General features: G+C 38.6%; 2 protein-coding genes across 2 annotated transcripts in view; one reads left to right on the forward strand and one right to left on the reverse strand.

Moving 5' to 3' along the window:
- The window catches only part of DCAF13 (DDB1 and CUL4 associated factor 13), a 24610-nt gene extending 20685 nt beyond the window's left edge, over positions 1-3925 (reverse strand). Inside the window, exons 1-2 of the mRNA XM_012643524.1 lie at positions 3802-3925; positions 2-201 (exon numbers count right to left, since the gene is read on the reverse strand). Of these exons, the coding sequence (XP_012498978.1) occupies positions 2-201; positions 3802-3871 (270 nt within the window). The 5' untranslated portion in view covers positions 3872-3925. The remainder of the gene's footprint in view (position 1; positions 202-3801) is intronic.
- Positions 3926-3998: 73 nt separating this feature from the next.
- SLC25A32 (solute carrier family 25 (mitochondrial folate carrier), member 32) overlaps positions 3999-14189 on the forward strand; it is a 17486-nt gene continuing 7295 nt past the window's right edge. The window contains exons 1-3 of the mRNA XM_012643525.1: positions 3999-4547; positions 10650-10800; positions 13168-13263. Coding sequence (XP_012498979.1) covers positions 4394-4547; positions 10650-10800; positions 13168-13263 — 401 coding nt within the window. The 5' untranslated portion in view covers positions 3999-4393. The remainder of the gene's footprint in view (positions 4548-10649; positions 10801-13167; positions 13264-14189) is intronic.

Consider the following 14189-nt stretch of genomic DNA (forward strand, 5'->3'; position numbering starts at 1 on the left):
CCTCTCCGTCACATGCCCCAGAAAGGACAGTAGCTAGGCTCTTTGGATGCTTTGCCAAGCAATTGACTCCATCTCGGTGACCATCCAGGGAAGCGAGGAATGGTTTTGCAAATACCCGTTCCAGTTTGGTAGCATTTAAAGCTCTTACATATTCTCGTGGGACCTCAAAAGGATGCAAGGTAGGATCATAGTTTCTTGGAACTGAAATAAGAATGATTCCTCTTAATGAAATAATTCACATTTAATATTCCCTGTAGTCTTCCTCAGCTCATCACTCAACTTGTTATTCAATAAACAGTTAGGGACATTGTTTTATGCCTAGCACTATGTATTTGGTGATAGTTTACACTATCATCAGATCAATCATGCTAAAACAGCTTTTTACATGTCATTCCCATGCTCAAAACTTTCAAAGGCTCCCTTACAGTAGTAGTCCTCAAACTCTTTTGATTGTGTGCTCCATTAGTAACAGAGTTTTTGAGCAGGTCACTTCCCCTCAATACACGTCTATTTATTTAGTAAGAGTATATAATTAAAGATGTTTGGTTTTTTTTTAATCTTGATTTAATACTGTGATATAGAGATATTCAAGGGTTCTAATTTGAGTTTAATTCAACTTTTGATTTTAATAGCTACTGGAAAAGATTCAGACAGTACTCACTTTTGCATGGTACTGTGTCAACAGGATCACATGTATACAGGAACCAATCCCTCATTTTGCACAGTTCTGTGGTAACAGATGTGACTTCAGTCACTGTGAACCTCTAAAAGAGTGAGATTGGTTCAGTTACTATGGTACTGTGCAAAGTGAAGACTGCCTATACTTCACAAAGACAAGCAGATTCAAAGAGGTAATATGTATAGTTAGCTACATTTATTTAGTATATTTTATTTTCAGTCCCATTTACCAGTTTTGCAAAGGTTATTTTTGAAAAATTTTTGAAGTATGTCTAGAAAAGTTCCATCTACTCTGATATCAACAGCTGTTACAACAATTAAAATTGGTATTTTAATAATTTTAACAGTGAAAAAAAAACCCGATGACATAAACCATTCTGTTTCTAAATCTTTTCATGTAGGCAAATATGAGTTTTTATAAATGTCAGACACTTTTATCATTTTCAGTACAAAAATTTTTAAATGATAGAAACATTTCCAAGCATACATTTTCAGAACAATCTCTTCAGTAATCACTTCCTCACTCATCATTAAAACGGACTTTGAAGGAGCAAGTTACGTGCTTTATTTTTTCTAAAAAAAGAAAAAATCAAAACCAAAAACTCCATATGGTTAATATTCATAGCCACAAAAGTCTGGCAAATTTTAAAAATGCTTAATTCATTGTTATGTTCCACAACTCTTCTAAGAACTTTGCCATGACATAACCAAGGAACTTCTGCATGAAAGAAGGCTTTCATGGTCCTCTCCATCACTGTACGAATTATTATAAAGACCCTATTAGATAGGATAAGTCCTCAATAAATGTAAAGTATAATGTGCTGCCATATTCCAAAGGTAGAAGCAACCACACCTCTGCCAATCCTTCATTCTTTTCTTGGGATACTTGAATCACCACATATAGCATGTGACCAACATATGGCTAAGATGAGGATGTCAGTGTCAATCCAAGTATTATATTAATAAAGATTAATTTGTTTTTTTAGGATAAACAATATAAATTGAAGTTCTAATTGTTTTTCCAACATTGCAATGGATAGCCCAGCACACCCATTTTAGAGACCTCTGACTTAAAGAATGAAATTCAAGCTCCTTTCTGGTCTTCCACAATCTAGTCCCAACCTACCTCTTCAGTTTCAAGTTCTTTTCGAAACTCAGCTCCAGCCAAATTGGTTTATTCACTGTCACTGAAAACTGCCTTGCACTTTTCCACTCGAGTCCCTGTACACATGCCATTTCTTCCACCAAGAACGTACTGGAACTTTCATTCTAAACTATCTAAACCCTATGTATTCCTTAAAAATACTCAGTTTAAAATGTATGTCTTCTATAAAGTTTTTCAAATCACCATGATCATGCCCACCTCTAAATTCACACATCCAGTCAACAATAAACAGTCAACAAATATTGATGAAGTACCTGCCATATACCACAAGCACTGAGGATATCATACGTCATAAATTCATGGCATATATTTACATAAGGTATTTTCAAACATCTGTATGTTAACCAGCTGCATCAGAATTACCAATAGAGTTTTAAAACTACAGATTCCTGGGTGCCCATCCCAGCAACTGAACATTGCACAAAATTTACAAGGAAATAACACACAACATAAAAACAAATGAATAAAGGAAGATAACAAATGTCTTCCTTATTTCATGTTATACAGAGCTCCAAACATCTATTTTTCCATTTTTCTATCTATTAACACTTACATAATAAAGTATAATGAAATGGGGAGATGTGGTAGAAAAAAGACCTTAGTAACAAGATCAGATGACTAATAACCTTCTAACATTGGGATTATATAACCAGCCAGTCACCCACTCATTCAATCATTTGGACATTTATAAAGCAACTATTATAATATTATGTGCCAGGTGCTGTCTAAACACAGTGCATACACAAACATGATTCTTCCCCTCTCTGCAAGCTAAGACTTCTGAAGGGAAAGACTGTTAATCAAAATAATAATGATGACACGATGTGATAAATACTCTGACAGAAGTATAAAAATATACGATAGAAGCATAGAAGAGGGATGCTGGGGGTGGGGGGTACATGCAAAGGATAAATATGGAAAGATTATTGTTCAGTGAAAGCTTTCCAGAGGAAGCGTTAAATTGGGTAAGGGTCCATGCCAAAGGAAGCCTGAAAGAGGATGCTTGAAATGCACTTAGGTTGGCCAGGGTGAACTGTAAGCTACTTCTGGTGAAAGTAATGACAGGTGAAAATGGAGATGAAGATGGCACCAGAGGTTCAAGGACTAGGAATGATGTCAAGTCCAAATGACAAATTTAACTGGTATCTTAGAAACATTATTGCCTTGTTACTTAACCTGTAAACATCTTGTGAGCAGAGACCCATTTACCTTTTTCGTAGTGCTCATATGTATGTTGATAATCTCTACTACTCAATCAAAATGGTGAAATATTGCTTCAGCCTCATCTTGTGTCGCTTACCCCTCATTCAAACTTTGATGGCACAGGCATTCTCTCTCTGTCTAGGTTTATTGCTGCCTTAAGGTCTTTCCACCTGGTATTCTCTTCACTTAGAAAGATCTGTTTACACATGGTTGGTCCCTTGTCACTTAGGTATCATGAACTGTAATAACTATATAACTATAATTCATAAATAGACCCGTAAGGATAAATAAAATTCATTAATTTCATTTTAACCATTCTCCCATCGAACTTCTCCACAAAAGTTAATAAAAGAAAACAGATGACTTTAAATTTCATCTTTGTCTCTTCTTACATCCAAAAGTACGTAATATAAAGTAGTAAAGTGGCCGGAAGTTACAGCAGCAGGAAGGTTTAAAGTCTGTTTAGCTTTCAAACCCTTCAACCCACGAGTATGGCTCATTCAAGTTTCACTTTACCACTGTAAGGACATGAGGACAATCCAAGAGCAGCAGCTGGAAGGGGTAAGGCGGAAGAGACGTTACCTGCTACCCAGTTTCGCAACGACCCCACCTACACAAAGTTTGCCTTGGCGAAAGGAAACTGGGAAAGAACCAGACTGGAGCACTTGGCTCCCCACAGCCTTCCTCCGTGGTAGTCCAGGCTAGACCGAAGGACTTGCGGAAGGCGTCCCTTTCTCCCCACCAAGTTGTCTTACCTCTCTGTAAGTCCAACTTGGTTTCCCGGACATAGTTGTCCGGATTCCGGCTCAGCATCTTCACCTTCATCTTGGCGGCTCTTCCTCCCTGAATCCACGATCTTTTCTCTCAGGCTGGGTTCGCCGCCGCCTCCTTCCGCACATGCGACTTCCGCGTCTCACAGACTACTTCCTGTCACGTGACCCACGGAGTGGCAGCCGCCGGCTCGGTTAGATCCTGCGGCGCTCCATAGTTTTGCGAGCAAAGGCTGGTAGGGGGCGGTTCTTTAGCTGTAGGGTCTCTCCCACGTCTTTTGGTCGGAGCCGGCAGTAGTCGTGGACGACGGAAGGCGGAGAATCGGCGGAGGTGGGCAACGCGCCTCCAGCGCGCTTTCCGCAAGCGTGACGTTTGCCCCTCTCACGCCCCTTCTGCTCCGGCATCTTTCGGCTCCGCTCCCGCGTCGAGGGCTTCAGTCATATCGCCGGTCCCGGAAGTGAGCTCGCGCCCTGCCGTTCGTGCTGCTGGGTGGCGACCGTAGCCACGGTGGCGGCCACTGCATCTCGTCCCACCTCCGCGGCTCTGGGCGCCGTGGTGTCGACGGGCCCAGAGCCTATGACCACCCAGGGCCAGCCGGCGCCCGGATCGTCGGTGTGGAGCACGGTTTTCCGCCACGTCCGGTATGAGAACCTGGTAGCGGGTGTGAGCGGAGGAGTCTTGTCCAACCTCGCGCTGCACCCGCTCGACCTCGTGAAGATCCGCTTCGCCGGTAAGAGCCTACCCAGAAACTTGGCCGCTTCCTTTCACTGTCAGCCCGAACTGGGTGGTAAAGACTCAAAAAGAAGCTTTGGCCTCTGCCTTTTCCATGTTCCGAGGAGAGCTTTGAACGATATGCTGGCTGCCCTGGCTCATCTTGAACTAGATTTGAGGAAGGGGGCCTGGTAAAGGGGTCTGGCCGCGGGCTTTCCCGCTCCCCAAGACAAAGGGATGGAGCGTGTGGGTAGAAAAGTCTGAGAAAAAAAATTCTCATTGGAGTAAGTGGGATTCCAAGCCTAATTTGTAAAATAAAGAAGGGATTGTCACTTTTCGGGTCTTAGTCCTTACACGTGCAAATCATTCACCTTGGAGGTACTTTGAAATCTTAAGAGTAGCCACGTGTTCGGCAGCGCCACTGAAAGGGAAATGCAAGTTCTTGGGATAGTGCCGTAATCCCCAACGGATCTTTGGGAGTAGGTTTGGAATAGAATTCTCTTGAAGATTTCCTTGTTTTTTTGACATTTATAGTGTGGTACAAAGTCCTGTGAAAGAATAGGTAATTAGAATCTAAATACGATTTTAAGCGTATTGACTGAATTAAGTATGTTGAATTTAAAGCACTTTAGAAGTTAAACTCAACAGTAAAGTCTGGAAAGAGAGTTTTAAAGATGATCTATGATAACTTTATTTGGGAACTTTTTTGGCATTTCAGTTATCTCATTACAAGTTCTGCCCTGAGAATGAAATCTGCACAAGTGGTTTATCTTAGCTAATTCTATTGAATTCACTTGATATATGTTCTCAATATTTGTAGACTGCTGTATGGGCTACAGAAGTATCTAATAACAAAGTTCTTGCCCTCGGGAAACTTACAGTCTAATTGTAGGCTTGAAACTTAGTCATATAAAAGATAATTTTATACAACATAAAATGAAGGGCAAAGTGGAATAAATATAAATACAAAATATGAGTGATAGACCATCAAGAAAATTATAGATTGCTGATGGACATATGTACTGTAAAGGTTACACAGAAGATTAGATCTTGAGGTTCCCTATAGAAGGAATAATATTTTGACAGAGAGAAGGGAAGAAGCCATTCTATGAAGGAAAATCATTGAAAATTATGGCTTATTATCCCTAAAAAAACACAACAAAGGCCTATGTTTTCATGAACTTTATAATGCATGCACAAATAATAATTATGATTACTATTGACAAGTAACATTTATTGAGCATTTACTAGGAGCAAGGCAATGAGCAAAGAACTTATATGCATTATCTCATTCACTATCCTGTGAATTTATGATCCCCACTATACAAATGAGGATAACAGAAGTTGACTAACTTAAGTCACAAGTTTATAAAGGTGGATCTGGGATTTGAACCCAGGCAGTCTAATTCTAGAATCCTCTGGCACTTAACTACTCACCATACTAGTTCTATGAGTCCCTGGTATCCAGTGGCTCAACATAGAGAGAAGAATTTTGGACTTGGCTATAGGTACAGGCCTGTGTGACTTGTCTCTCTGGCGGCATTTTGTCTAGGAGTAGAAGATGTGACAGTTGAGATGATTATTGAGGAACAGCATAGTTGGCCTGGTGAGTTTATGGCAGTGCTGTGAAGCAGATCATGCCTGAGGAAAGGGAATTCTTGGTACCTGAGAAGATTGGTAGTGTTGATGAAATGGGGAGAGTATTGGGAGACTAGTAGGGTTGGGGTGACAGGTAAAGGCATTAAGACTGAATGGGAGGCCTAAATTAAAGATCTGGGAGTCAAAGCAGGACTTCGTAATAGTAATATCTAGCGATGGGGGTAGGAGGAGGCTTAGTCCTGAATGCATGTACTATTAAACTAAACCTGGAATTTTTCAGTGAGTTCAAGTGTAAATTGGAACTCAAAGGTGTTCAGAGTGGTAGAAAGATTAGAAATCATTTCATATGAGAAATGACTAGAGGAACTAGTTTAGCTTGGAGGGGGAAAAAAAACCTTAAAGATATTTCGAGAACTTCCATGTGGGAAAGGGAGCTGCCTTGTGGTTTGATCTGAGGTCAGACATAGGATGAGGTTAGAGGGAAGCAGATTTTGGCCTGACAAAGTGGTGGTGCTCAGAAATGAAACTGGTAATGACTGAAAGTGCGGATGACAGAGCTTAGAAGATATTCTTGTCTTGGGTGGAAAGGTTGGATTAGATGATCACTGAGGCCCCTTCTTACTTTATGATACAATTTTACACCCTCAAGAATGATAAAGAGCCCCAACAAAGAATGTGAATGAGGTGTAAAAATAATAGTTTTCTAAAATAACCCCAAAGCCCAATGATCTACAAGTTAAAGATATATGTGAATTTTTGTAAAGAAGGTAGAAAGAAGAGAGTATGACTACATCTGAAATATTAATCAAGGAACCAAAGTGATGAATTCATTAAGAAGACTGACACACAGTATCACATGTATATAGTATTGCAGGACCGAGTAGCATAAATAAGCTAATACTTAGTGAGTACTTGTAATATGCCAGGCATGATTCTAAGGGCTATACATGTATTGACTCATTGAATCTTTTGTAATTTTTAGAGATAGGTTCTATTATTTTTTCCTATTTTATGGATGAGAAAACTCAGGCACAGAGTAATAAAGTGACTTACTCAGGGTCACACAGTAATTGTTAGAATTGGGATTTTTCAAACCCAAGAAATCTGATTCCATATTATGTGCTGTGTTAGTTTGAAACCATGAGTGGGAAGTTTGGTATAGATAAAGGGTAAATTAAAATGCTAGAGATGAAAATAAAGAATGATTCCAGAAAGTTAAGAAGCGGCCAGACTGACATATCTTCTATGCCATGTAGAAATGAAAGTCAGGTCTGCTTGTTAGGAATGAGATCAGAACTGGAGATGGAGAAACTATAGCACAGGGATGGCAATTGAAGCCACTTAGTAGTTGAGAGACCACCGCAGTTGGGTGGAAAGAATGCCTATTAAACTCAGTATTTAAGGATGGGCAGAGGAAAAGGTGGCCAAAGAAATTTTGTGGCAAAGAAGTAAGAGGAAAATATGAAGGTGTGGTGTTAAAAAGAAGAGAGTTTTAGGAGGCAAACAATGTCAGGTGCCAATAGGGGCTCATAAGAAAGAGGACTCCCAAAGTGGTTTTGGAAGTCCTTGTGACTAGAGCACTCGAAGTAATGGGTTAGACCCAAACCAGATTGCAATGGAGGTGAGAAAGTCCTGCTGAGATTGTTGGGTTTGTCTCATTGTAGAAGTTTAACTGATAGGGAGGCACTGGAATCAAAGAGGAGACAATTACTCAGGAGAGACTTAAGTCTGTTTAAATTCTGATGGGAAATAGCTGAAAGCAAGGAAGAGCTTGGAGGTCGGGGCAGGAAGGTAATGAGTGAGGTTTCTAAAGAGGGCGCAAGGGACCAGGAACTTTTTTGGCCAGAACCCTTAGTAGGAAATAAATTCTACCTTTGCCATCCGGTATTATACACATATATAAACATTACTGAAACACACGTTTCATCAAACAATACTTATCTTTACTGCTTATGATGTCATTTATAAATTTCTATTCCAGTCTGTTTGTTTTTTAAAGAAATGATACTAGCAATCTGCTGAATCTATTTCTTGATTCATCTGCAGTTTTAAAAATACCAATATAGAGCATAGGTAGAGGGGATTAGTTTTATTAAGACAGAGAAGCTCTTCAGTTATGACACAGGAAAAGAGAGGTAAAATTAATATCCAGCAAATGAAACAGATTATATTAGTGTGATAGTGCTAGGTGGTGATTTTTTTTTGAAAGTCTTTATGTGTCTTTCCTCAAAAATGAACTTAAAGTTAGCGTTCTTTGTCTTGGCTTCCTCCCATACATGAAACTTTATCTTCAACTTGTGCCTACTAGCATCTTTTAGTGCTATCACAGGCTGTTGTAACAGTTATTTGAGAGTTACTTCGATCTGTATATTAATTCTTCAATGGCAAATGTTTTTAAGACAATTGGGAGATCATTTAGACCAAAAAAAGTCACTGTATTTTATCTATATAGCAATTTTTTTTTTCCTGAGACAGGGTCTCCCTCTATTGCCTGGGCTAGAGTGCATTGACATCATCATAGCGCACTGCAACCTCAAACTCCTGGGCTCAAGCAGTCCTCCTGCTTCAGCCTGCTGAGTAGCTGGAACTGTTTTTTGTAGAGCCAGGTGGTCTCTGTCTTCCACAGGCTGGTCTCAAACTCCTGGCCTTAAGCAATCCTCCTGCCTCAGCCTCCCAGAGGTCTAGGATTACAGGTACAAGCCACAGCGCCCAGCCTATATAGCAATTTTAATTTGACATTGGGGAGGCTCTAGTTCAGGTCCTCTTCATCTCAATAACTTTGTAATAATCTCTTAACTTTGTTTCCTTCCAGGATTTCTACCTCCAAAGTCATTATCCTTGGGTCACCAGAATTTCCTTTCTAAAACACATATTTGATTATCCTAGATACACTTGGACCCAAGTTTGAGAAATTTGAGGCTTTGAGATCATAGCCAAACTCTTACATGTGATTTTCAACAACCTTTGCAGTTAGGCTTGCCATAACAAAAAACCACAATGAGTGTGCTTTAAACATCAGGAATTTATCCTGTCACGGTTCTAGGGTCTGGGAAGTCCAAGATAAAGGTGCTAGCAGAGTTGATTCTGAGGAGGCCTCTCTCCTTGGCTTACAGGTAGCCTTTTCTCTGTGCTTGTGGTCTCCTGGTGTCTCTTCCTCTTCTTATAGGGACGCCAGTCCTGTCTGATCTAGGGCCCCAGATAACCTCATTTAACCTTAAAGGCCTTGTCTGTAGGTAGTCTCATTGGGAGATGGCACTTCAAGATAAGAATTTTGGGAGAGGCAATTCAGTCCATGTAACAGGCCCTTGCCCTTCTTTCCAGCCTAATTCCCTACCATGTCTTCCCTCCACTAGCCTGGTACTTCAGTTATACCCATTCCCCAGTGCTGCCCCCAGACGGTGCCAGATGCTGTGATGCTGCCCTGTGAACAGCACCACCTGTTTTGCCTATCTAGAGATAAACTTTCTCCCTTTCTCCTGAAGACATGCTCCTAATCATTCTTGCCTATTTATGAGATACTTAATACTCTTATGAGATTAAGTGACTTCTCAAAACAATAAAGAAAGTATTGGTTTATGCCTGTGAACAGCACAGATGATGTTTTTGTGGTTTGTTTTGCTATTTACCTCGAGAAAGAAATTATGTTGTGAGTTTATTATTGAGAGGAAAATGGAAAGATACTTTGAAGAAATTTCTACAGGAGAATGAGAGACACAAAATTCAAGAGAAGCATCAGAAAGATTGTAAAGTACATAGGAAAATATTTCTCAAAAGCCCATCACTCTGCTACCTGCTTTTAAATTTGTTATCTTGTATAAACCTTATAAACCCTGCAAAGTAGATGATATTTATCTCCATTTTATAAATGAGGATGCTGAAGCTCAGAAAGGTTAAGACCATGTAGCTAACTTCCCTAAGTTGGATATCAAACCCAGGTCTTCTGACAAACCTAGTGTACTTTAATCTCACTTCGTGCTGTAATGCTGGCAGACTAATGATGAAAGAAATTGACTTTCCCCCCTTTGCCTTGCATGTTAAACAGTCAGTGCTTGTTCTTTGCCAGACTTCATTGTACACAATCAAGCAGTGGCAAGGGGACAGTGAACTGGGCCTGGTCATGTAGGGCTGGTGCACTCCTCAGGTCTTGCCAGCACTCCTGATGTCATTGAGGTGCCTGGCTAGTTTACTTTTTGAGTAATATTTTTGAACATTTGAATCCTTAATCTTGGAGCTAAAACAAAACTTAAATGTTGAAACCTATTTACCTAAGAGACTTTTGGATTGTTTAAGAGCCAATCTAACACTTCCTAAAATATTATTTGAGTGCTCAGTATGCCCTCAATAAATACTTGGATTAATTCATGAATATATTAATTTTAAGTATTAAGTAATCCTGGAAAATAATTTTCTCTACCTTCTGAATCTCTCTCCTTTGTATAACTGATAGTGCGACATCTATGTTTATATGTGATTCAGAGCTAGAACTTTGTTTTCACCTAACTTTGTGTATCCTTTAATGCAGTGAGTGATGGATTGGAACTGAGACCGAAATATAAAGGAATTTTACATTGCTTGACTACCATTTGGAAACTTGATGGACTACGGGGACTTTATCAAGGAGTAGCCCCAAATGTCTGGGGTGCAGGTTTATCCTGGGGACTCTACTTTTTCTTGTGAGTAGAACTGGGAGATTTTATAATATTAAGTAAAAGGAAATTTTTGGTTTTAGTGATTTTTTTTTTTTTTTACATATCAGATGATGAAACAAGATGAGTCATTTAATCGGTTTCTCTGAATTGGAAGGATCAGAAAGAGCAAAATTAATAATCAGCTATTATCAGAGGCATTTTTTTCTGGAATAGGAATAGGAAAATAGGAATTTTTTCTATTTTCTTAATAGGAAAAAGGTGAAGGGGTGAGATGGAGAAATACTCTAACAGAAGCCATTTTTGTGAGGTGAATTGTTTAACTGATTACTTTTGTAAGGTGAATACTCACATATTAGAAAAGAGCTTTTTAAAAGCCATTTAAAAAAACAGCTGCCTCCAGATAATTCTCAATGAAATTGTAGAGCTCCTTCAGTATTTATTTTTGAGGTGTTTTGACATATGAGTGTGTATTCTTGAGCATTTCTAACAGTCAAGATAGATTACAAAATGTTGGATCGGCTGGTTTGTTATTTAGTAGTAGTTTTGTAAAGTGTTGTAGAGACTGGAGGAGCCTGAAATTGTTGTCTAAAATGAATCCTATGAATTTCAGTTCTCTTTGTATCGAGTTTTGATAAAGGAAGATTGTTTAAACAAATAAATTATTTTCTCCATTTATAGAGATTAGTTCCAGAGTGCCCCCAAAATAGGAAATTTCATAAATGCTGAAGTATCATTAGATAGTTATTTATTAATCTCAACCAGATTCCCAGAATATTTGAGATGGCTTACATGAATACATTTGATTCATAATGAAGTTGGAAAAGCAGGAGAAGACAGACCTTGGGGTCCTCATGTGAGCATGTACCACAGGACATCCCTATTGAGAACAGAAAGCAAAAGCCAATGCATGGCTGAAAGGGTTTGGAGCACATTGCTTCTAATGTTTTTTTTCGACCTAGCACCATCTTCCCAGCTCAATCATGTCCTTACTCCTTCCCCTGTCAGATATCATCACCCCATTTGAAATAACTGCTCTCACATGAAGAAGCCACAGAAAGTGCCTATGGCGGGCATGTTCAGCTTATTGCGTGTAGGAGAGCGTGTAACAAAGCTCATGGCACTGCATTGGAGGAACATGTGCTGCTCTGAGCATGCCTCTGATATTTGAAACTGAAGCCATGAATGGGGAAGCTTTTTTTGTTTTAATGGATGGCATTTTTAGGAAAACATCAATACCTAGTATATTTGCCTTTTTTCCCCTTGCGTCATTATTTTACTTGATCTCCTGTAAGTTTATGGCAGTATCCAAAACAGTCTTAAAATATCTTTTAAGTGAAAGCAAAATAAAATTCAGACTTAGTGTTGTTTAAATATTTTTATTATTTTCAGTCCTAAAACATACTCACATACACATATATATGGGTGTATATATGTGTGTGTGTATATCTATACATACACACACACACACACCCACGTATATAAATGCTTTATGAATTTGAGTTGAATAGATTTTCCAAGAGAGTTTCTAAGGACAAGCCATATGAATATGAGGTTTATGTGAAGAATTTTTTATAATAAAAGAGTTTACTTGTTTCATGTTAGAATGGTATTCATAAAGTTTGAAAAGATTTATTCAACTGAATGCTTCCAAGAGGAAGGTAGAATTTGTTGTTAGAGAAAATAGGCTAATTTGATTCCCCTGTTCAGAAACATTTAGTGGCTATTTTCTGCTAAAGAAAACCCAGTCTCAGTCTGTTGCTCAAGTGTGACTCAATTTTCCCTATCTTCCCATCTACCCTCATTACTTTTCTCCATGCTCATCTCTTTCCCTATTGAAACTATGTCTGTCTCTCAATATCCAGCTCAATGCTACGTGCTACACAAAGGCTTCTGTGATCTCAGTCATAGTTTCGGAATGTCTATGTTACTGTCTGTGTTGTCTTTTATTATGATTATTTGTGTACCTCTTATAGTCTTTGTTAGTTTGTTAAGAAAAATCCATCATATGTTTATCTTTTTTAGCTATCAGGATGATACCTGAGCATAGGTGCTTAGAACATATTTGTTAGGTGCCCCTTTGTTCTCTTGTGCCTTTTCTGCCCAGTCTTTGCACTATCATACACCCTTCCTTCCCCTCCTCCTATCATTTGTTACTAGTTGATTGAAGCATGTTACATACGTGTTTCTAGCCATATCCATTGGAGGGAGGGATGGCATGATCTTTCAATGAACCATTTCTAGCAAATCTGTTCTTGAAAAAGTTCTCATTTTGTGGTTGCATTATGCATTTACTTTTACTTGTGGGGTACTGTTGTTATACATACTTTAAAAAACAGACTTAACTGTTATGACACTTATTCAGATTAAACTGCTTATGTTTAATTCTTTTAGTTATAATGCCATCAAATCATATAAGACAGAGGGAAGAGCTGAACGGTTAGAGGCAACAGAATACCTCATCTCAGCTGCTGAAGCTGGTAAGAGAATGTATGAAATATAAATTTTCGCCTTCCAAACTTAATTTTCATTTTTGTTTTTTATTTTATTTGCCTGTTTTCCTTTGAACACCAGAGTTTAAACATGCTCATCTAACTCTGTTAATCAGTTATTACATGGAATTTATTAAAAAGCAGGTATTCTTATTGTTTAAAGTATAATTTCAGTTTTCAAATTATACAATTTAGTGGCCATGTTTGATTGTCTCGTGTATGTATGCTATCCAGAAGGAAAAACAAAATAAGACTCATGAGTCTTCATAAGGCCTACTCTGGTACCTTGCATACGTTAGTTTCTTAATATTTACTGACTGTTTCTTAAGGCAAGAACTGTCTTACTCATTTTTGAATACCTAGTCACTAGCAGAGATTGGAATCATAACAGTAAATATTTGTTGAATGAAGGACTACTTAGGAAACCCAGTGAATGAGAAACTTAACCAGATGAAATTTTTTACAAAATTATCACTTTCTATAAAGGATGTAAAATGTGACTTACTACATTACATAGTTATTTAATTTTGTGGGAGTATTTGCTACTTTGGATTTGAGGAAGATTGTGATGAAGTTGGGGCGGCTGTATGTGTGCACATGCACGGGTTACTGTGGTATGTTAGATTCCTGGTCCTTTTCTGCTAATCTTTACCCCCTCTGGTTTATACTGTCTCCTGCTCCTAACATCTGTATCTCCTTACCAACTACTCTCTACACCAGGCCACATTGTTAGGAGTCAGGATGTCTTTGCTGTCCTTAAACCTCAAAGGGAAAGTATGTGACATTTTCATCTCCTTTTTAATTTACTTTTCACTAACTGCATGAGGAACTTTTTACAGCTACCAAAAACTGTGTCTACTCTTTGACCCTAAGACTCTTCCTCAAAGACCACATTTCACAATAAATATTTTATAGGCTAATGAC

This window comes from Propithecus coquereli, unplaced genomic scaffold, assembly GCF_000956105.1.
Source record: "Propithecus coquereli isolate 6110/MARCELLA unplaced genomic scaffold, Pcoq_1.0 Scaffold2, whole genome shotgun sequence".
Classification (NCBI taxonomy): domain Eukaryota; kingdom Metazoa; phylum Chordata; class Mammalia; order Primates; family Indriidae; genus Propithecus; species Propithecus coquereli.